Source organism: Panthera onca, chromosome E1 (genome assembly GCF_046562875.1).
Source record: "Panthera onca isolate mPanOnc1 chromosome E1, mPanOnc1 haplotype 2, whole genome shotgun sequence".
Classification (NCBI taxonomy): domain Eukaryota; kingdom Metazoa; phylum Chordata; class Mammalia; order Carnivora; family Felidae; genus Panthera; species Panthera onca.
Window position 1 is genome coordinate 3,177,975 of NC_138352.1, and position 24,128 is coordinate 3,202,102.

The 24,128-nt window shown below is 46.0% G+C and overlaps 1 protein-coding gene across 2 annotated transcripts in view; it reads right to left on the reverse strand.

Annotated features, from left to right (window-relative positions):
- The window catches only part of PRKCA (protein kinase C alpha), a 398,747-nt gene that overhangs the window by 111,191 nt on the left and 263,428 nt on the right, over positions 1–24,128 (reverse strand). For both annotated transcript variants that reach the window (XR_013552221.2, XM_078438248.2), the window contains exons 4-5: positions 17,284–17,395; positions 13,716–13,844 (exon numbers count right to left, since the gene is read on the reverse strand). Coding sequence is in view for 1 of the 2 variants with exons in the window: in XM_078438248.2 (XP_078294374.1) it covers positions 13,716–13,844; positions 17,284–17,395 (241 nt within the window). In the remaining variant the exon portion in view is untranslated. The remainder of the gene's footprint in view (positions 1–13,715; positions 13,845–17,283; positions 17,396–24,128) is intronic.

The window sequence follows — 24,128 nt, forward strand, 5'->3', positions numbered from 1 at the left end:
GAGAGCCCAACGTGCTATGGAAGGACGAATGACAGCAGTTCGTATACGGACGAGGGGATACAGAAAGCCAGCTCCTGTTTCTCGTTGCTTCCAGGGTCCCACAGCATTCCCACTGTAGCAGATTTCTTTTGATAATTTCTTCTCCGTGAGTGGACTAAAGTTTGGTTTTGTCCCTTACACGTCCAGACACCCTACATCTAGCAGTCACGTTCCCTCTCTGAGTCGTGTGTGTGTGCGTGCACGTGTGTTTCCACATCTAGACCAAAGAGGTTGGGCCGTATCAGTGGTTCTCAAACTGTTCCACAGTCTCCTCATGGGTCAAGGAGGAGGAGGGATGTGGGGGCTCCAACCTCTCCCCTTTAACCAGAGGAGCTCTTAATGTTTAATGGGAATCTCCAAATAAGATTGCTCTGAAAGGCATCTGCTGTTCAAACTTGTCCGAAAGTCACCACACCCAATGCTTCTCAAGTCTCATCCAGTTAGAGACTTGCTGGGGCCCCTGGTTCTGTCAGTTCCTCAAGAGGGGCCATGCTGACTGGCCCCAGCAATTAGCTCTCTCTCTGGTGTGTGTGTGATGCTCCCGCGGTAAAATGCGAGAGCCACAGGGAACCTCAGAGTGCATACAGTTTAAGTGCCTTCATATGAATTTGCAGAGGAGGAAGGGGAAACCTAGGGGGGTAAAGATGAGAGTGAGGCACACGGCAGGTTAGAATCTTGAGGGCTGATATTCTCAGCTTAACACGCACACGTTCTATTCACGGAGCTCTTTCAATTCTCAAGGTGCAGATTCCAGGGTGTTCCTAGGTCATGCTTGGTAGGCACGGTAAAGGAAGACAAACGAAAGCTGGGGGTAGGTCTTCCTGGGTGTGGCTGGAATCCTGTGGTTATAGTTGACATCATGAACAAGTCCCTAAAGAGTTACGGGTCAGTAAATGACACAGCAGATTCCTTGAACTGTATCAGCTTAAATGTGGCTGGAACACAACTCTTCATAGAGCAACGATCCCTAATGCTTACTGAACATTAGTTAGTGGCAGAGCTGGGAGTCAATCCCAATCGATCTGACCATAAAACCAATAGCACAGTTTCTCCTAAAACCAGATCACTTTTATTATCTTAGAGACCCCCTGTATTCTTTCTTCATGCAGCGTTGGTCATTTAACGCGTGCTGAGGTTTTGTTTTTCGGGTTTTGGTTTTGTTTTTTTTTTAATATAATGGCATCCTTCAAGAAGCTCAAAGTTTTAAGGATGACGGAGTCTCTGCTCTCTTGTGGGGCTGGGGTAGGGGGACTGAAATGGGCCTCAGGGTCATCCAGAGTAGCTGGGAATTAGTACGATCTAGGAGGCTGCACTGTGCTGGTTGAAACGTGTGACGCACTCACTTTCCTTTCTGGTCTTCTTGGCGGATGTTTACCCACGAGAGTTCTGTGGGTACCCACCCAGGCAGCCCACAAAAGGAGGGTGGCAATACACAGAGAAACACGTCCTGCCCACCCTCCGTTCCAGCAGTGGTTGGCTACAGGCAGAGTGTCTTAAAGGGAGAGAGATGTCAGCAGGGTGTTTTCCAGAACAAGAGTCCTCCTCCCTCCACCTCCCCACTGGGTGTTCCACGAAACAGGCATTTCTTTTGATTACATGCCTGCCTCCAGTGGGTCTAAGCTGGTGAAGCGACACTTTCTTTAGTGTAACTTTCCCCAAATTCAGCACCCCCACCTCGAACACTTTTACAGGAAGTGCGCCTTGCATCTGTTCTTGCTTCATTATTCTAGGAAAAAATGCTTGACTTAGTTTTAAAAGGGGCTCTGACTGTCTTTAATTAACCACAGAACCTGCATTAATTGCCAAGGAAAATGGGTGGTAAAGTACAATCACTGTTCTCCCCAGGAAAGAGCGTCTCCCGCGGGGGACACTCTGGTGCAAAGCTTCTGCAGGTGGCCGTTCCCTACCTTATTCAAATGGGCATATTTTAGAAGAGCCCCAGGAGCGAACTCAACTCCTATTTTCTCAAGAAATCTGCACTCTTTCCAAGTGGAAATGCCTAGAAGCGGAGATGAACATAGTTTGATGTTTCTCTGCACCATCTCAGTGCTAATAACCAGAGCACGTGTACACGTATTAGCTGGAGGTTCCTTTCAAGATGTTTGGAAAAGAATGTTTGTGGGGTGTCAGAACAGCTCAGTGCTGGAAGGGACCAAAAGACAGCATCTGCCGCTTCTGGCTTTTTAGTGGACCACTCTCATCCACCTGTGAGGATGAAATGAATCGAGGCAGGAGAAACCTCTGCATTACTTTTGAGACATTTCTATTGGTGAACCACAGGTCTCCCAAACACTGAATGTTCAAGTTTTCCAACCTTGTGGTGGGCGCATGGGGAAACCAAAAGGGGCATTTATCCGCTATTTGTTTTCTCTTCCGTCCCAATCCCCTTAACATCTCCTCTCCCCATCAAAGAGTTAAAAAAAGTTTCAATCATGTGATCAAAAAGACATCATTTGCAAGCCTCTAAGAGATTCCTCACTTGTCTGATGCATTTACTTTCTAGAAGAAGATCAAGTTCCTTGCAATAATTTCATGGCAATTAATCTTGTGCTTAAATGATAATCCTATAATTAGAAGCAATTAAAATCCTGCACAAGAATGACCCACTCAGTCAATGTCAATGTCCCTGTCTGCTAATGGCGTAATCTTGAAAAAGGCTCCAGAAATGTTTCTTTCTTTCTTTCTTTTTTTTTCCCTCCCCTTCCCAGGAATGCAGGCATTCAAAGCCCATCTTCAAGAGTGCTCCTTCATGGCAGGAACTACTGAAGTCAAAGTGGATGATGACTGAGGTCCCTGCAAAGAATCCAGGGGCTTAAGATCCTCCTAAGCAGGAAGAACAGAAACTGTGGCACTTTGAGCTTAGATACCAGGGTATTTTAAGACAAAGGCACACGCCGCATTAAGGAAATGACATGGGATTTTGCCCTTTGCCCCAGTCTTGCCGCCTCCCACGGACATCCAGTGACTAAGCAGCCACCGTGGAGAGCTATGTCTGAACTGCTGCACAGAGAACCATGCAGGAATGACAACACGTAGGAGGGCAGGCAGCTAGTTAGCACACGCCTGACATTTAGCTCTGCCACGGATAGGCCAGGATGAGGTGCCACAGTCAGGATGTAAATAAGGACATGTTCCTTTTGAGAGGATGAACCTCTTTCTTGGCTGAGAAGTGTTTCTCTAAAGGATCCCGGAAGTCACGTGGCTTCCAGAATTAAGTAAAATAGGATCATTAAAAAAATTTTTTTTTTAAGTTTATTTATTTTGAGAGCGCGCACACATGAGTGGGAGAGGGGCAGAGAGAGAGGGAGAGAGAGAGAGAATCCCAAGCAGGCTTTGTGCTGCCAGCGCAGAGCCCAAGGCGGGGCTTGAACTCATGAAACTGCGAGACCGTGACCTGAGCCGAAACCAAGAGTCGTGCGCTTAAGCGATGGAGCCACCCAGGTGCGCCTAAAATAGAATCATTTTTACTTGACCAGACCTAGGGTCAAAATGGGAAGAGCTGCTTGGATCTGGGATGTAAACAGCACAGTATAAAAACCAAGTGAGTTTCTTATTCTGTGCCTCCTGGATACTTCCATCAACATCATCTGCCCAACAAACACATTAGGCACAGTTCAAGGCACTAGGCGGGATATAAGAGGTAAGACAACCTCCTTGTCCTTGAAGGGCCAACGGTCTGGTAGAGAGAGATTAACATGCAAATCAATGTAAGTGAAATCACATTATAAATGTTATAAAGGGCCTGGGGGGAAAGTGGTCAATTTTAGGCAAGGTAGGAAATGTTAGGAGGGGCTTCATAAAGATATCCGGAGCTGAGTGTGAAAAAGATGTTCCTGAGAGAGTGGGGGACATGGCATACGCAAAGGTGAGGAGGAGGGAAACAGTCTGTCCCCCTGGGAAAACAGCACACAGCTTTCTTGACCATCGGAACAGTGTGTCAAAGGGGGGGTGGTTCGGGGCGGGGGAACACAAGGGATAAGACTGGGGAGGCAGGCAGGTATTGGCTGATGAGGGGGTGACACATACATATGACATGTGATGTTGAGGAATAGTCAGTCGAGGAAGGAGACAGAGTAGATAAACCCCTTGAAAACATGCCAGGCATCACCTGGAAACATATGCATTTGAATGCAACAATGTGCAAGTGCTTTTCCGGGTAAGTATACTACTTTGTGTTTTTAGCTTAGACGCAGTTCTGATTTTCTTTTGCAAAGGATGTGCCGGGATGTCAAGCACCAGCAAGCTCAAGGCAGGTGACCGCCCGAGATGGGTTCCTCCAAGACTATGGGAAAGTGAGAGCGGGGAAGGCTCTACAATGGGAAAGAACCAGAGCCTGTCAGAAAAAGCCAGCGATGGCAGGGTGAGAAAGGACACGGGCAGGTCACATGTCTGGCCGAACACATCCTGAGGGGGGATTTGTTTCCATCCTTCTTTGCCCATTTTAATTCTTTTTTTTCCCAGCCAGATTTCCTGCTGCCATTTTTATTTCCAGCCATCATCTAAGCCTTGGGAAACGGAGGCTGGGGGGCAATGACGACAGACCCTCACTCACGATGGTGCCAACGGCGCTGTAGGAATTACAGGGGCCGCAGGACTGTCACAGAGTAGTCTCCCCTGTCAGTTAACTGCAGGGCGGAAATGTGAAGTTGCAAACACTTCAGCAACAGTGTGGGTAGCATCTGCGCCGAAGGGAAGGGGTCGTGAGCTGGTACGTAATTTCTCAGCAGAGCCAGGGGCCGGCTGCGTGAGAGTATGGGAGGCTGGTGCCCGGGGCCTGGGGTGGAGTCTCCTCCACTCTGCAGCTGCGTGACCTCGGGCAGGCCCCGGGGAGCTCTTTCAGCTTGTCTCCCCAGTTACAAAATGACGATAACGACGACGGCACTTTTCTCGAAGGGTTGTGGTGAATTCATATACAAAAAGGCTTCCAATCAAGACCCGGTACATGGAAAGTACTGATCGACGTTGCCTTCTCTTCTCACAGGACCCAGGTGCTCAAGAAATACTGGTAGTTTCTCTGTTTTGCTCCAAGGTCCCCTTTTCCACATCTGCTACTTGTGTTTTGACCGGCTGCAAGTCCACCAGCATTCCCATCGGGAGCTCTGATGTTGGCTCACCTGGGGGCTTCCTTCCAGCTATGAGTGAGCTCCACAGACAGCAACAACAAGTTCCACCTTATCATTGCCCAGGGTTCTGGGAGTTTGGTTTAAATAATTTCAAACCAACTGCGAAGTCAAAAGAACAGTACCACAAACACCTGTAAGCCATTCATCTAACTTCACTACGTATCAACATTTTGCCACACACGCTGTGTGGGCGTGCATGTGCCTACCTGTATTTTCAGTCTTTTGGTTTTTTTGTTTTTCCCGAACCATTTGTAGGATAAGTGGCAGACATCAAGAAAAGTCACCCCAATAGTACTTCAATAATGCCCTCCAAAATCTCATCACCATTATCGTCCACAAATTTCACACTGATAAAAACATCTAAAATACTGTCCAGATTCACATTCTCCCCAAACTGTCACCCCAAGTCCTATTTACAGCTATTTGTTTTAGATCCAGGACCCAATCAAGACTTACAGATTATACTTGGTTGTCATGTTTCCAGGTTCCTTTACTCAAGAACCGTCCCATTGACGGTTTTCGTTTCTCTAGACTCAGGCACTTTGAAAAGTCCAGATTGGTTAACAAGTAGAATGTCCTAATATCTGGATTCATTTGCTTCATACCCCCCATGATTAGATTCAGGTTATCAGATTTTGGCAAAGATACTTGATAGGCCATACTGTGTATCTTCTGTTATATCACCCTAGGAGGCACATCCTTTCAGTTGGCCGTGGGTGGGGGAGGCGGAGCTTGATCACCTGGTTAAGGAAGCATGTATCAAGTGGAGAACAGAACTCACTGGAAAACATTAAATCCAAGCGACAGCATTTTGACTATTTACCCTTAGTGGGCTATCATTTAAGGATTTTTAAGAACTGCGATAATATCTCGTGTTTATCCTTTTTTTAAAGTTTGTTTATTCTGAGAGAGAAGGAGAGTGAGCACGCATGAATGGGGAAGGGGCAGAGAGGGGGGAGAGAGAGAATCCTAAGCAGGCTCTGCACTGGCAGTGCAGAACCCGATTTGGGGCTCAAACTCATGAAACGTGAGATCATGACCTGAGCCAAAAACCAAGAGTTGGACGCTTAACCGACTCATCCGCCCAGGCGCCCCAAGAAATGCAATAGAATCTTGAACTTTATGGAACTGGATTGTTCTTAGAGTCACCAGTAACTGTATGAATTCTGAAATTCTGCTGCATATCATGTGGGGAAGAGCAAAGGATAAACTTATTGATGTCATCAGGAACCAGGGATCAGGAGGTGGAAGAGAAAGGACTGGAGAAAGGTAAGGAAGAACCCGGGACAATCAGAACGAGAGGCACTAGTGTGCAGTCATTAAAAGAAAAAACAAAAAGATTCTGCCCTCTGTCTACTGCAAGGACTGAGAAGCCGTAACACCCCAGGAGCAAGGAGCACCCCAGCACCTAGACACCTAGACTTCGGATTCTTATTTCCCAGTTAAAAAAAGAAAAAAGTACCCAGGGTTACTCAGAAACATGAAGTACAATCGGAACTCTCCTGTTCCAGAAAGAAAGGAAGTGTTAACAAAAAGAAAAAATGAAAAAATAAACCCTGGTGGGTCATGTCAAAAGGTGAAGGGGGCTCTCACTGGCCATATTTTGAATAATCTGAACAGAAAAAAATTGACAGTCAAAAAGAACTTGTGGGCTCAAACTGCCACTTAAAAAAATGTGGGGGGCGGGGGTAAATGAAAAGCTTTTCTTTCAGACAAATGCCAGCAAAATGATCGTAGAAGGAACTGCAGAATTAGAGAGTCACCACTGTGCAACCATGAATGTGATAACTGGTCACGGCCCCTCCGTGGATGCTACGACCCCTGGATGGAAGACTGCTGGTCTCCAAATAGGACACCCAGACTCCTTATTAATTATAAACAGAAAAAGGTGCCTCTGTAGTGGAGGGGTCGAGGAAAATACCCAAACTAGGTGATCAATGGAGTCTCACCAGTAACGGACAATGTGGATACCCCCGAGGGTAAGCCGCTTCCTGCTGACCTCTCTCTATCCCAAACCCCAGGCCAGCTCCATCGGCTGCGTTACCTATCGTGCTCCTGGGCTGGATCCAGATCCCGCAGCCAAGATTTTATTTCGTAGAAATTACCTCTGAGTAATAGCTTCTCCCTTAAGCAAGCAGCTCAGGCCAACTCCTCCTTCCTGGCAGCCTCACGCTGATTATTTTATTCCACAAGCCTGTCCGCCATTGGGGGAAAGATCCCTACAAAGCTTTTAGGAACCAGTGGACCACCTGCTCCGCCCCCTTTCTCGGCATTGACAAAGAAAGTCGAGGGTCACTGTGAACCTCAGGGTGAGGTCCAGAGTTCAGGCTTGGAGACTGATGCTCTGTCCTTGTTGAAAACCTAGCCACTTGCAACTTAAAATCCTCCTGTTTCAAAAAGACATATTTAACCCAGAGCCCATACTCCATGACCCCTAAGAACTGTGCAGTCTGTAAACCTGAGGACTGTAGCCCTGATCCCCTGAAAATGGAAAGAAGTCTCCTTCCAGCTCTCCCCACCTGACACTCAAAATTTGCCAAATCCTGGACTGTGTCGAACCTCCTGAACACGCTATGTCCTTCCACAGCTCTGCACCTGTATCTGAAATGCCTTCCTATCTTCACGGTCACCTGCTACATAAAGCTGTCTGCAGCTTTCACAGGGCAGGTGAGGTGTCGCTCACCCAAGCTCTGACCACCCATGAAGGCATCTGGCACACTACCGGTCATTCTTCATTTTTTTTTTAAAATGACTTAATTCCACCTGCCCCCTCCCCTCCAAAGATCACACATTCCATGATAAAAGACATGTCTTAATTTTATCTTTGCTTCCTTGGTGCCTTGAGAGAGCCTGACACATGTTCAATAGATGTATTAACGAATGGATGAATCAAAGGATGATTATGACACAAAACTGAATCTCATTGCCTTGACTCTGCAGCCTATGTGCTAACAAGACAGAAAAATACACGGAGAGAATATAATTTAAGAACAATACTTGGGGTGCCTGGGTGGCTCAGTTGGTTGTTTTCGATTTTGGCTCAGGTCATGATCTCACAGTTCATGGGTTCGAGCCCCGCATCAGGCTCTGTGCTGACGACTCAGAGCCTGGAGCCTGCTTTGGATTCTGGGTCTCCCTCTCTTTCTACCCCTCCCCCTGTTCGTTCTCCATCCTTGTCTCTCAATAAATGAATAAGCATTAAAAAAAAAAAAAAGTTAAAAAAAAAACAACAACAATACCATGACCACAAGTTTCGACTGCTGGGGTGGTGAGGCATGGGCACCAAAATGCACACAGCCTCAGAAGGCAGAGAAGGATGTGACCTTTCTGCTTCAGGGAGCCCCAGATCCTGCCCCAGGCCCTCCCCTCCCCCACAGAACTCAGTGGAGAACTTCGATCTCCACGCCAAATTAACCACCCAGAGTATTTGAGAAAATGAGACTCTTCTGCAGAATAATCTATTTGTGGGAGACATGTGTTCTTGGAGAAGCTGTAAAGCATATGATCTTTTTTCCATTTACTTACAACATTAAATTGAAAATTTGTTCCCACAAGGGAATTTTTTTTTTTTTTACCATTCCTCCAAAAGCCAAATAAAAGAGCGCACAAGAATGTAGAAAACCTATTAAAACCGCATACTGAAAGAAATAAAAACGACACAGTTCAGATAACATCAGCGCCACTGCCCAAAGGCAAAAAAATAAAAATATACCACTAACGCGGAGCTCTTTCCCATGAATACTGTACCAAGCTAGAAAGGAAACTCATCTCTGGTTTCAAAAGGCAGATTTCTGTCCCAAAGCAGGAGTCTATTGGGAGTTTCTATTTTAATTTGGGAATTAGTTTCAATTTGAGCGATTCTGCACAGGTAAAAATGGAGATGAGCTGATCTAACCATTAACACAGCTGCTCAGGGTTTAAAAGCGTTTTCCAAGACAGCACTTGCACTGGGACATAAGCTCCACTCGTGATGGTTCACTGTGTATACCGGGTTCTTCCAAGTGTCTGCGGTTCTCAGCCTCCTCCATGGCGTATCATTTAGCACCCACGTAATCAAGCATTTAATTTTACATGCGCTTGGACTGTCTATTAATTCCTTTTAAAGTTACTTTCTTTCTCCCCTGGCTTTAAGTCTCACATTTGGACCTTCTGCACCTTCACAGAGCCTGTGGAGTGAAGATGGGCTTGCTATTTATTCAAAAGGAGCCCCTTTAATAGGAGAGAATTGGGAGGTTCGCAGCCTCGGGGCTGAAAGCCCCCCGGGGCGTCGGACGTGGACTGGAGCTCTACCGCCATCACTTTCCATTTTGTTACAATTTCTTCCCTTCTCTCAGCTCATTCGCACGACTCGAAAGCAAGGATAATAATAGCAATTTGTGGCACTGTTTGAGGGGTCACTGGAACAAGGAAGAGAAAGCACTCAGCACGAAGAAAGGTCCAGTCTTATAAACACTAAGTATAGAGTACGTACTCAATAAATGGTAGCTACTGTTATTTAAAATGCGTTAAGACAAACTTGTGCCTGAAACTACTAGGTTAGGAGGTTGGGCAGGTAATGCAGCGGGGAGGTGGGGGGGGATCACCAGTAGGTTCTGCTCCAAAGGGGCTTCACGCTGTAGTTCTTGTAGTCTTTTCCCACTGGAATAAGAGACATCAGAAGTCTTCTCTTTGGCTCTTTTTAAAGCAATTTCTAGTGACTAACTACAGCTACACAGGCACCTGTTTTCTAGAAGTTTATCAGGTACTATTTAAAAACATGTCTACTGGGGTGTCTGGGTGGCTCAGTCAGATAAGCGTCTGACTGCAGCTCGGGTCATGATCTCACGGTTCGTGGGTTCGGGCCCCGCGTCGGGCACTGTGCTGACAGTGTGGAGCCTGAAGCCTGCTTCAGATTCTGTGTCTCCCTCTCTCTCTGTTCCTCCCTTGCTCATGCTCTCTCAAAAATAAATATCCAAAAAATAATAAAAATTAAAAAGTGTCTACTTTGATGCTTCAACTATGGTCACAGAAGAACGTTAATATGGCAGAAGGGGACTGGGTGAAGGGAACCCTGTACTACTGGAATTTTTATTTTCTTTGCATTTGGACGGTAAGCTTACTTATGTTTTTTTTGTGTTCTCATTACATTAAGGTTAACTCTGATTCTGAAAATCTCAAATTACTCTAAATTAAAAGTTCTGGGCAAATGATTATTACTTAGTTCCTTGAGTTTGGGGCTTTTCCTACTTAGGATTAGGTTTCCTTGACATAAATGATAACCATATTTAAAAAAAATAGATATGCTATGAATTATGTGTCCCCCCAGAATTCATATGTTGAATCCTTAACCCCTAAGGTGATGAGAACCCCTAACTGCTTGAATATGGGGACTTGGGGAAATAATGAAGTCATGACAGCAGGGACCTCACGATGGGACTGGTGCTCTTATAAGAAGACATACCAAAGAGCCTACTTCCTCTCTCTTTCCGCTCCCAAGTGATGACATAGCTAGACAATCATCTACAAACCAAAATAAGAATCCTCACCAAGAACCTTGATCTTGGACTTCCCGGCTTCCAGAGCCGTGCTAAAGAAATGTTTGTTGTTTAAGCCACCTAGTCTATAGTATTTACTATAGCAGCCAGAATTAAGACGAGGTTCCAATTCTTACTGACACTACCGTTGAAATCTCTCTACTTCTAGTAATTAAACACTTAACTACTAAATTTCCCACCTACTTGACTTGGCATGAGTCACTTAATTTTTTTGTACCTTCATCTATAAAGTAAGGGTAACAAAGTAAACTTCCACACAGGTTCGTAGAATTTAACTATGCCAGGTGCTTAGAAAATGGCCCTTTGGCACTGATGGGCTCAGCTGGTTGAGCGTCTGACTCCTGACTTCAGCTCAGGTCATGATCCCAGGGTCATAGGATTGAGCCCTGCTTTAGGCTCTGTGCTGAGTGTGGAGCCTGCTTGAGATTCTCTCTCTCTCTTTCTCTCTCTCTCTCTCTCTCTCTCTCTCTCTCCCTCTGCCCCTCTCTACCACTTTCTCTCTCTCAAATTAAAAAAAAAAAAAGGAAGTACCTCCTTTGTGGGCACCACTCACGCTAGCTGCTGTTGCCATTATTATGAAGCCATTGCTGGATTCACATTCCTAGAGCTAGATCTAGGCAAAACATTTTAGACTAATTCTCAAGAGACTTGACTTAGATTGTTGCCGTAAGCTACGCTCGTTGGCTTTCCTGCGTGAAAAGTGTAACTCAATGAAGGGTGTTGTCTCCTAAGATGATCTTACAGTTGTGAATCAGGTTCAACTGTAGGCAATGGTGGGGCAGTTAGTGTGGGAGCCCTAGGACCACACTCCTTGCTGACCCTGCAGGATGGGACCTGACCTTTCTCTTCTGTACCCTGTGCCACTCTAGCCAGGCATCTGTGCCCCTCGGTGCAGTTTTACACGTGCAAGCCTCTCAAGGCTCGGAGTAGACTGCGGAAAACCCGGGCAGCACCACACGGTTGCTGCTTTTATGCCAGGAGAAGGCATGGGGCAGGTGCAGCGTGCAGGGTGCTTTGCTGTATTCGGAAACAGGGTGAATGAGAGCTGAACACTTAAAAACCCTGCCCCGGCATTCTGGTCTCACGGTGGGCTGTGCACCTCACAATTAGGCTCCGACTGTTCACCTGCAATGTCTATTATATTGCCAACAGCAGTAGCTTTATAAAGTGAAGGAAAAACACTGAAATGTTTAGCCAATAGGCAGTCTACATTATGCTTCTGAATCCCTTACCACGCACTGCTTTATGGTCATTTTCTCCCAAACTGCACACTCCCTGCTCCCAGCACATGACTTCGACGAGGCAAGAGCCTCAGTAGAAAAAAGAGCAAGGGTAAAGGTGTGACGGTACCGACATTCTCATGGCCCCCAAGGCATGGCCCCTGTCCCTCTGTCACCGGGGGACACTCTCATGGCCCCCAAGGAGCCTCACTTCCTCCGGGCAGACAGCACTGGTGCCGCCAAGGCCAGAGGGGCGCTGGCCGCGAGCCCAGAGGGCAGAGTGGACCCCACCAGCAGCGCCAGTCCAATCAAAGGGAAACGGAGGTGAGAGCCGCGGCCCCAGAGGCGAGGGTGCAAAGCAATGGTCTGAGAAAACGAAGGAACGTCCCTAAAACCAAAAGGTCAAAAGAGATTGTGTGCCCATGACAAGGATGTGATTCATAAATCGGTCTTGACCCTTAGCGACGTTTGGTTTGTTTCACAAGGTGACCCCAGAGGCGAAGCGTGTTGACCCTTTCTTAGCAGCACCTCAACATCTTTTGATTTTTCTCTAAATTCTTACCTGAGGGGGCAGCACTGGGTAGAGAGGTGGATTATTTTTCAAACTAAGAAATACGTGAGGATGTTTTCAGCAGTGAGCTTCCTCTGGAGCTCCTCCTCTCCCCACCCCCCACCCCCTTCAAGGGACCCTGCCAGTCCTCCTTCTACAGTACCTTCCATTATTTACAAATAAATAACAACAAGGTCTTTCCATTTGTTTGATAGCTTAAACTTTCTAAATACAAATGGAAACGTAATACCTTCGCTATTCAAATGAAAACGAACACCCCTGGGAGAGAAAAGAGAGGGTATGGTAGCACATGAGGGAACCTCAAGGACACAGAAACAAGGCAGAAGGCTGACTTGGACCGTAAAACCATAAATCGACACGGAGTGGACCACAGAAAAGATCGGCCAAGTGTCTGAGGACACATGATGAGTCCCGGGCCAACAAGTCTCTAGGACGACTTGTTTCTGGGTATCTTGTGGAGATACCCAGAGTGATCTGGTGGGAAACCAAAGGAAAGGCCATGCTTTGGCACAGCCCACACAGACACAGCCCCGGGGAGGGAATGTTCTGGGCCGTGGGCGGGGAATCCTGGTCCCCCGACTGCACTGTTTACAGGCGGCACCCTTGGTGCCACAAGGAGAAGCAGGGGGTCTGGAGTCGAAATGGCACAGTTCCACCCTGGCTCCTCACCTGCTCTGTGACATTCCCAATTTCTCACCTCTCTCTGCCTCGGTTTCCTCTTCTGGGAAATGAGGCCACTGTGCGGGTGGTTGAGAGGACTAAATCAACGATCTACGGTGAAGGTCTTAGCACCTGATGCAGAGGAAGCGTAACTCTATAACGTGATGGCTGTTTCCTGTTTCCTGTTGGTGTCCTCATGAGGGTGGGCTGATCGGGTCACCGCAGCCCGAGGCCATTACACATCTGGATCATCCACCCATCTCCCCTCACCCTGGTGCACTCCCACCGACGGCATTTTGTTTAATTGGCTTCCCTGTCCCCCTGTCACCGGGGGACGGTACACGGGCCGTGCCGTCAGAGCACCTCCGTCTCCACGGCAGTTCTGACTCTAAGGCACTGGAGCAGCTGGGAAGTCGGCACACAGTGTGGTCTCTGGGGAGGCGTGTTCATGGGAAATCGGTGGCTCGGAGTCTGACCAGCTCCGAGGCGGTGACGGACCCTCTTGACCTTGACCCCAACGCCCTCGGAGAAGCTGCGCATGCCTCACACCTCCACGAGCATGCCTTACCTGTGACATGGAGCTTTTCATCGGTGACCTCAGCCTTCAGGTAGATCCGGCCCCTCTTCTCTGTGTGGTCCATCCCACAGAGGCTGGGGACATTGATCACACACTGCTTGTGCACGTTCATATCACAGGCTGTGAATCAAGAAAGCAAAGGGTAAGGCTGGACATATGGGCTCAAACCATCACCTCCTCAGTGTTTTGCTGTATGAGCACAAGTGAAAATGAGCTACCCTCTAACTCGATACTTTGCTATAATGTTTTTGGTGACACCAAGAACTGTTAGCAGATGTCCCTTACCACACAGGCTCCGTGTGACAATATCCTTAAAATACCCGTGCCATATTTGTCCAGTCTTAACTGAAGCAAAATACCCCTGCCTGCTCGTCTGTGGATGCTTCAGATATTTAACACTGTACAGAACGCACACAGGTAAATGCATACAAAGCACAGACTGCTTAGTATTTCATGTACGCAGAGGCAAATTATATGCACATTTTAAACAGAGGATATTCTTTGCCAAATAATTTCTTATGCCTTTCTGAGCTGACCACTCAGCAAGAATATGAGTCCGTGGGGCGAGTACAGGAAGTTTGGAAAATTTCTTGCCTTAGTTAACTCTGTATCTCTGAGAAGGCTTCAGTACGTTGCATTCTTTTTTTTTTTTTTTTTTTTTTTTTAAAGAACTTGTATTTGAGATTTTAAACCTGTCTTCAAGTATTTAAATATTATTCTAAGTAAAACAAATACACGCCTGGCATGCTGAGCCATTCCTTACCAGCTGACATTACGTGGGTGAGATAGGGAGGAATAAAAAGATCAGTCTTAGTGCCGTGAACCAAAGAAACTCTGGAGAGAATCCTGTGTGCTGAACGCAAACATGAGTGCCTGTGTAGGTGTTCCAGCTCTATCGTCCTTGTCCCTTCAGGCTGCCAAGAGGAGCGATGGCCACTGGACTCCTCACACGCCCCCAACGGGATGCTACGAGGCTCTTCCGTAGCATTCAAGGTGGAGCCTTCGTGTTCGTTTCATTTTGAGTGTTTAACATGGTGAGGTAAATTGCAAAAAGCATCGCAAATAACATAGATTTGCTATAATTCAAGGCGGAAAGGAGGATAATGGTCACAAATGAGGAAAGGACAATCAGCCGATTCACAAACGTGAATTCTGTTTAGGTTTCTATTTCTGAAGCTAACCATTCAGAATCAAGCACCTTGAGGCAGCCAATAGAAACGCTTCTGAAAAGGTGTGCTATCCATCGGACTTGTATTAACCACATCCTATCTGTAAGTGCTTGGGCAGAATTGTAACTTGGAAGAAATAAACGCCAGCCTCTCTGCAAAGGACAGGCACAACAGGGACGCAAAAGTGCCCTGGGTTGTATCCCTGTCTTGACTCCCCCATTAGCAGCTTTGAGATCTTGGAAAACTCAAGTGTTCCGTCTGATCCCATTTCCTACTCTGCAAACCAAGTGGCTGCTCTGGACAGTGGTTGCTAAGGTCGTTCCCCTACCAAGCAGAATTGCACACAGTATTGTAACCCTACGATGTGTGAGGCACAGAAAGAGATACCTTCTCTGCGGAAGTTAAGGGAGGTGTTGGGGTCCTGGCACCCGTGAGCTTCTTGGCTTCCCTTGAGGAAGGAGCACAGGCCCCAGAAGCCATACGACTCCAAGGAAAAGAGCTGACCACAAAACAAAACCAAACAAAAGCACTGGCCCAGTTCAGCGGCTTTCAAGATTTTTTAGTAGCGGGACCCATTTTTCCAACAAAATCTTAAGCAGAATCCCAACATATAAACCAGATGAGTGTTCCTTCATTAGCATAAGCCTAGTTAACGAATTCAAATTGGTACCATTTATTTGGTATAAGGACATTCGTGGATAACCTATAGAGCCCCCTGGTCCAAACAGAACTGTGAAACCAGCTGTCTCGGTTCAGCCCTGACAGGGCACTTACTTCTGTGCTTTGTTACAGTTGTCCCGCAGCCCCAAATCCAGACTCAGAACAGAAGCATATGTAGAGATGGTAAATGTCGTTCGACAACATACAACCGGGTTGGCTCTTCGGTTAAGTGGATTCGGCAGCAGAAACTTGGCTGCACGCTCAGCCCCATGAGTAAAGCTGGCAGAACACGGTCTCCACCATCATCTCCAACTTGTCAAGCTTGAGTGTGTAACACACTGAATGAAGTGTTCACTCTTGTTCCAGGTTTTAAAATACTTAGGAGTGTATTTACAAATGCACTTAGAATTCACGTTCGCAGAATCCCTGAAAAACCATGTCTTTGGAATCCCAGGGTTTCTCAAAACACAGAAAACCACTGGTCTGGATCATCACAAAGGTTTTGTTTAGGCTATTAAATTTGACAGCTCTCTAAGGTGAAGAACCCCCATGTGCTGAGAAACCATCCATCTGTTCTATAATGTTCACTTAACCTTGATTTGTATATACACCACCTTCGTTCCATGCAGGACACACAAAGCTTTTGGCCATAATAGCAACATTTAATGAATGGCAATATATTGATGTTTCCCCAACACTCTCCTGTCTACCAGAAAAACAGGTTCGGTAATTACCTTTTTGTGTCCTAAAAGTAGAAACCATTATTGAAACAGATAAACGGCCTGGAGAATCTCATAAGAACGATCAAAACAAAGAGTTTCCATCGTTGTTTTCCTTCTACCTGGTGCTTGATGACAATACATGCAGGGCAAAAAAGGAGAATGCAGGGGGGCTGATGCCTTGTCCATGGTCTTTGTGACTCCATCTCTAACCGGACTGACAGAAACTTGATCTGTCCATGAACGTGCAGGGTGAGCAAACTTAAGATGTCTGGTTTTTATTTTCATTGTAGTTTCAGTTTTAAGGAGAGCCTACTGGATTTTTCCACAGTCCACCCACTAATTAGAGACACAGGAAGATAATGACTAGGGTTGCTTAGCTTATCGTGAAGCCTAACCAAATGTGGAATCTGGAGGTGGGGGAGTCTACCTTCAACACATGGCATTTGCTTTGGGGTTTGAGTAGCCTGCATTTTACAGTGATGGAAGATTTCCACCACAAAAGACTGTGACAGTACTAACTTCATTTATAAATCGGGTGTTCTTTGTGTGTGTGGGGGGGGGGGGTTCACAATCAGGCAAGTAAGTAGTTTAATAAATCAGAACACTGACAGTGGAGCGATCCTATACTTTTCTGGTGTGGTATGTATTTGAACGGGTTCTTTTTATTTATTCAAAAAAATCTTTTTAAATGTTTATTTTTGAGAGAGAGAACGAGCGAGCATGAGCCGGGGAGAGGCAGAGAGGGAGGGAGACACAGAATCCGAAGCAGGCTCCAGGCTCCCAGCTGTCAGCACAGAGCTCGACGCAGGGCTCGAACTCATGAATGGTGAGATCATGACCCGAGCTGAAGTCGGACACTTAACCGACTGAGCCACCGAGGTGCCCCCGAATAGGGTTTTTTTATTGATGAGTTTGTGTTGAAAAGTTACTAAACCCGAAGTGCTCTGCAAACCCTGCACGTACGCGGCAGAGCCTCACCTCATCTAGTGGAAAAGAAAACTTACTTACTGTCACATTTCATCCCTTGATGGATAAGTCCATACAGCAATGACCCACAGTGATCACAGAAGGTGGGGCTTCCATAAGTGTGGATTTTAAACTTGTGCTTGCTCCTGGGGTCCTGGTGGGGAGAAGAAGCGCATTGTTCAGTCCAGTCATGAAAGAAACACATTTTTGGACTAAGCCAAGTTCAGGCCCTGCCTCTTCCCCTCCCCACGTCGAGGTTCAATAGAACCAGACTGTGCACCATTCTCTGGGATAATTGCACGGGTGGTGGTGACTTTGCCACGTTGAGTTTTTATGAGCTGCCCACTTTGAGCCATATAAGAAATACCCATGTTTCCTTTCTTTATGGGGTGTAATTTCCACACACCAGGGTTTTCACCAATGTTACCACCTTAGGACCTAGAATCATAATAGCGCTGGAGGGCAAGCACAGTGTTTTAGATGCCATGGTATTTATTGCTGGGTCTCTCGCGCCTAGCACAGGCTGCAGCACAAGGTAGATACAAAATCAGGGTGTATTTGTGAAGCTGAACGGAATGATCCTGGATCTGCTTAATGGAGTATGGGTGATCTCCTTTTGGGCGAGTTTTCTAGAAGTACAATATTAAGACCAGATATGCACCCAAACCAACAGAGACATCTTCCTGCTTCTGCACTATTTCCCGTAACATTATATGCATTTGCATAGGGAAGCTCCAAGGTAATCAGGTGAAAATTGGAAATGCACTGAAAGTATACTCCCCGTGGCCCCCTGCTGCCACCTCATTACTTTCCCTAGCATAACATACAAATTACTGAAGGTACAAAACAGTTTTCTCTCAAATAGCCTTTCTGTTCCTCAATCCATAGACAGATCGCAGATAAGGAACTAAACATTATATACAGCATAGTAGAGTAAGTAAAGAGCATGGGCCCTGCAGTCAGACGGCTTGGGTTCAGTTCCAGGGTGACTACCTCTGAGAAGCGGGACCTCGGACAAATATCATTTCCTCCACAACTGCAAACTGGGAAATTAACAGTACCTATCTTACAGAGCTGTTACGAAGACAAGTCAGTCTTGTTAAATGCTTGGGTGGGTCTATCTGGGTAGATTAGCGCCTCTGCTTCTTGGACCTCCATTACTAATATGCAAACGTAGAGGGTTGAGCAGAAAGACTTTCATGTCCTACTTGAAATATTAAAAAAAATTTCAGGGGCACCTGGGTGGCTCAGTCGGTTGAGCATCTGACTTCGGCTCAGATCACGATCTCGCGGTTTGTGAGTTTAAGCCCCGCATCAGGCTCTGTGCTGACAGTGCTCTGGATTCTGTGTCTCCCTCTCTCTCTGCCCCTCCCCTGCTCTCTCTCAAAAATAAACAAACATTAAAAAAAAAAATTCATACTCAAGTCTGTTTATCAGGGCACTTCCTTGTTGAATTCCTCCTCCTGAATCATTTTTGGTGGCCCAATCAGCTGTAACTACAGAGCTGCCATTGACTGAATTAAGAGAAGACAAAAGAGGAACAAGGTTTTGGGGATGGGCACGAGGTCAACAGCTCCACTGCAGACAAGGTAAGCTTGACTTATCCCGTTAGTCTAGTGCTGTGTATACACGAAAGAAAGATACTCTTGGCTTTTGACTTTCTAAAAGCCTAGATGCTGGTGGTGACTTGAGGGAATTCCAAAGGTGATTTTGATTCTATGAGATGACTTATCTTTTGGTTGACTTTAGAGTCTAAAATCTAGGCCACATATGCCAATGAATTACACAGCTGACCCTTGAACAATGCGGGGGGGAGGAGGGAGTTAGGGGTATCGACACCCACTCCCCCACAGTTGAAAATCCATGTATAACTTTGACTCCTCCCAAACTTAACTACTAATAGCCTACAGTTGACTGGAAGCTTTACCAGGAACATAAAATAGTCGATTAACACATATTTTGTATGCTATAGGTCATATATACTGTAGTCTTGTAATGAAACTAGAAGAAAAAAAATGTTAAGAAAAACAGAAGAGAAAGTAATACAAAATCTATGTATATGTGGATTCATGCAGTTCAAATCTATGTTGTTCAAGCATCAACCATAATTACTTTTTAAAGTCATAAAACTTAAAATTCTAGAATATTTCAATCACGCAGAATCTTATAAAGAATATTACACTAAACATGCAAGCACCAGACTTGATACATGTTAACATTTCATTTTTCACTGTATTATTATCTTCAGTCTGCAGAGGCATTAGTGACCTTCAAAGTCACGTGGCCAGGGAAGGGCTCAGATAGGATCCGACCAACGTTTGCATCTTTAACACTGATTCCCATCCAAGAGCTTTGAAAAAATCCATCCAGGATCTTAACATAGTTTCAAACAAAGTTTTATATTTTCAACACATTTTTTAAAACAAGCCTACTACCTGTTTTGTAAATAAAGTTTTATTAGAACACGGCCATGCTCACTCATTTATATATTTTCTGTGGCTACCATGGCCGAGTTAAGTAGTTGTGACAGAGCCCACAAAGCCTAAAACATGGCTACAAAGCCTAAAATGTTAGCTATCTGGCCCTTACAAAACAAAACAAAACAAAACACAACAAAACACAACAAAAAACTTTGCCTGCCTCTGCTTCAGATCATGGTTTTCAAAATATGGTCTCCACAAGGCACCAGCATCACCTGGAACTTGTCAGAAATTATTTAGCCCTTCTCCATACTGAATGAATCAGAAACTCTCTACGTGAGGCCTCAAGGTTCATGGTTCGACAAATCCTTCAGGTGATCCTAATGTTGGCAGGCACATAAAGACTGAGGGCCTTTAGAACGTCATTTGGTAAAGATCTAGTAAGTGCCTAATAGGTGCTAGGTACAGGTGTGTGCAGATGATTAGCAATATTGAGGTAGATCATTAGTTTACTTTCTAAATGTCTCTTAGGGTGTGAAAGATCAATGCCATCCTTGAGAGACTATTTTCCTTAACAAATAGTAGCTGTGAATATGGTCCCAAGTATGGGCTTAGCCTTCCTCCGTCAGAGCATCCCACCATTTCTCCAATCTCCCAGATGTTAGGCAGAACGTCAAGGGCACAGAACAATGTCAGGATCAATTAAAAGTTCTCATGTTGACAGTAAAGGTTACGTCCCACCACGTGGAGGGCAAACAGGGTGCTAGAGGAAAGGAATCAGGCAGTTCTCCCTGCAGAAGGAAGGCATCAACAGCAGGCACTAAATAAGGCACGGCAGCTCACGCACAGCCCTCTGGAGCCTGGGTGTGTCAGGCAGCTCCAGGGCGGCTGTCCTGCCAGTCGGTTGTCACTCAGATCTCTGTTGATGTGGCACACAGGCAACTTGCTTCACTTTTCAGGAAAATCTAAGTCCTACTCATCTGGTCCCCAAATGGCATCTTTAGGCTCTAACCGTTTGGAGGTGTAGGAAGAGAGGAAACCATCACTTCCACCTTCTGTAGAAGAGTGGAGGATGACCAAGTCTTGGGAGTCCTCACACTCCAAAATCATGAGTGGCCAAAGATCAGGTCTATGATAACGACAGTGATAACTGTCAACCTGTTCGTTGATCATCAAGTGCATGCAAGTGTTTTACAAATGACCAAGACCTCTCCTACAAAAAGAGCATTTACCAGGATTCTGGAGACCTGTGTTCTGACTTGAGTCTTGATACAAATTCCAACCTTGGACAAGCCATGTCACGCATTTATAAAGCAGAAATAAAGCCAGTCTGCCTGTGTCGTAGTCTGGGGGTGGGGCTTACCTTAGGGAACATGAGTGAGGGCTTTGCAACCTGAAAATCCCTAGACAAATACAAGATTATTACAGCTATACTATCCTTAGAAGGAAACTCCAAGATGCCCAAGGTTTTCCAGTAATAGTGGACGTGGGCCAGAATGGGAAGAGAGCAAGAGGAAAGCTGATCAACTTTGGGGCTCACAGGTGGTTGGGACGGAAGCCAAGTTGGCAAGAAGGCAGGAGACTTTCTCTGGGGTCCTGGGTTCCTGTCCTCTGCCCCAGACCGGCCTTCCCAGGCAAGTGACCCGCGCCGGGTGGTAAACTGTGAAACCACCCTCCAACCCAACCCGACTGTGTACTGCTTTGCCCATAAGGACAGTTCATCTCTCCCTCCACGGAAATGGAATGCAGGAGCACGGACACTCATTTCCAGTTGAATTAATCTCACCTCCTCTGACAAAAGAAACCACACTGTTAGCTAAAGAGCCATGACTTACGATGATTTACAGAGAACAGCTGTCCTAAAAAGCTCTCAGGTTCTTTCTGTTCCTATCCATGGCTGCTGGCTAGTGGTGTGCCTGACTTCTTTGGGCTCTGATTTCCTCATCGGGAATCTGAAGGGATTGTGTCATCACTTTGGAGTTGGTATTTCACGGGGCCCTACAGGTGTCAGGAGATGCCCGTGGGCTGCTGAGGGTCGGGGGAGGGAGGCCACCGCTAAAATGAAAGTTAACCAGGTTGGACGATCTCTGATTCAGTCTTGTTTTTAGAAAGAAAAACTATTAATTTTTATTTTGAAACAATTTAAGACTCACAGCAGTCTGTAAAAATAGTACAGGTTGTTCCCATATACGCTTCACCCAGCTTTCCCCAGTGATAACAGCGTATAGAACCACAATATGTTAGGAAAACCAGGCCTGGGACGCTAAGTGGCATTAACTATAGACTTCAGGGTTTCACCAGATCTTACATGCATAATTCCAATGCATGTATTTTTTTAATGTTTATTTTTGAGAGAGAGAGAGAGAGAGAGAGAGCGAGCAAGCATGAGTGGGGGAGGGGCGGAGAGAGAGGGAGACACAGAATCTGAAGCAGGCTCCAGGCTCTGAGCTGTCAGCACGGAGCCTGACACAGGGCTCAAATTCACAAACCAAGAGATCGTGACCTGAGCCAAAGTCAGATGCTTAACCAACTGAGCCACCCAGGTGCCCCTCCAATATGTGTATTTTTATTGTACAGCTTATGAACCAAATACACCGTGTACCGAATGGGGAATACAGTACTGTTTGCTGGGTAAATACCACGAATTCAAGTAGACCACCAGCAAAGGAGCGTATATTGCTATCCACCAAATACATAACCCACTGGATCTCGTGACAGGGTGGTGGGAGGGGGAGTCGAAAGATTTATTGGAAAACCAGAATCAGAATGCTTTTCTCAAAGCAAAGAAACCATGTGCTGTTTCCAAACCTTTCTGACCAGATTTTCCAATCAAAAGGATTTCAGGGTGGAGGATAACCGGGGGCCCCCCCCAAGTGACGGTGGCAGCGGGGGGGTCGTGGGCCTTGAAAGGTAAGTTGTGGGCTTCTGGGGGTGCATGTAACCCAGGCTTGTCTCGTGTTGTTTTCGCCGCTCCCTCCTGGCCTAACCTAACCATCTCAGGCCCAAACCCCCAAAATGGCAAATCACTAAGCTGCTTCCTCCTTCCGGGAAGCCTCCCCAGACATGAACACCAGTCACAATTTTCCTCTTTTCACTGGCCTTCCAGAACGTGTGATTTCAGTCTTTAATATGCCACTTACACATTCTGCTGCTTATGGGGTTATTACTTTACCTCCTCTTTCATTTTTTTCCTCATTGTATCACACACACAAGCACATCCCAGACATACACGCAGAGGACAGGACGAAGTCCGAGAGGCCCTCAAGCTCACTGTTGAATTTGCAGCTGGATCAGAACCAAGGCAAGAATTTTTAGTATTATATCCAAGCTCCCTGGGGACCCCAGCAAAAAGGGAAAAGAAACAGAGGCCTCTAGGACTGCAAAGCCACCTGGATACAGTCACCTGTCTTATTTTCCTCTAAAACCATTTGTCTCACGCATGCCGAGCCTTCAGTGAATGTGTACTAAGGTCTTCACAAAAGCTTATTTTTACCACTATGCACCTGAGGATTGGAGATAAAGGAATCCTACATATTACTTATGGTTGAGTCTGACCTTACTTAGACACCCCCCGCCCCCAACAGACACACAAATGGCGGGTATACTCCAGGCCTTCACTATTACAAAGTTACTAAAATTTCCCCCACTTAATGCAATACATATAATCTTACTTTCGACTTCTCTAGACACTGGCAGCCTCTCATTAAGTGGAGTATGAAGCCTACTGTCACATGTCAGAAGCCTGACATTATGTTATAATGAAAGGGGGAGCCATTCAGCTCTGCTGTTTCTGTTGTAGACGCAGTTCGAGGGAGAAAAAAGAAGTTTCTGACTAAACCAATTTTCATAGGCACAAATGAAGTCTAACCCGCAAATCTAAATCTAGACCTCTTAGAAAAGAGTAACAAATGAAAATTTCAAGTTCTACTGAAAGCATCTGTGGTCTGTTTCTCACATCTTAGTTTTTATAATACAGCAACTTAAAACTTAATTAGCTTTCCTTGGAGACATTGTTCCACATTTCTACCAGGACTTGTCAGTCTTTTGTCAAAATCACCACCACCATTATGCAATGGGCTGAAAATAAACCCATGGGTCTATGCTGCACAAAATTTTGATACTGATGAGGCCTTAAGTGTCCTGGATGCCTTCTTGTTGTGTTAGCTATAACCATCTAGAAGGTGTGCTCAAGGGAAGTTGTTTTTTTTTTTTTAATGTTTACTTGAGAGAGCGAGTGAGCGAGCAGGGGAGGTCTTGGGGGGGGCGGGGGAGGGGGCTGGAGGGGAATCCCAAGCAGGCTCTGCATTGTCAGGGCAGAGCCCAATGCAGAGCTGGAACCCACGAACATGAGATCATGACCAGAGCTGAATCCAGGAGTTGGATGCTTAACCAAGTAAGCCACCCAGGCACCCCTCAAGGTACGCTTTAAGCGGTGGCCTTCAAGGCTGGAGTCCTCCAATGTGTAAT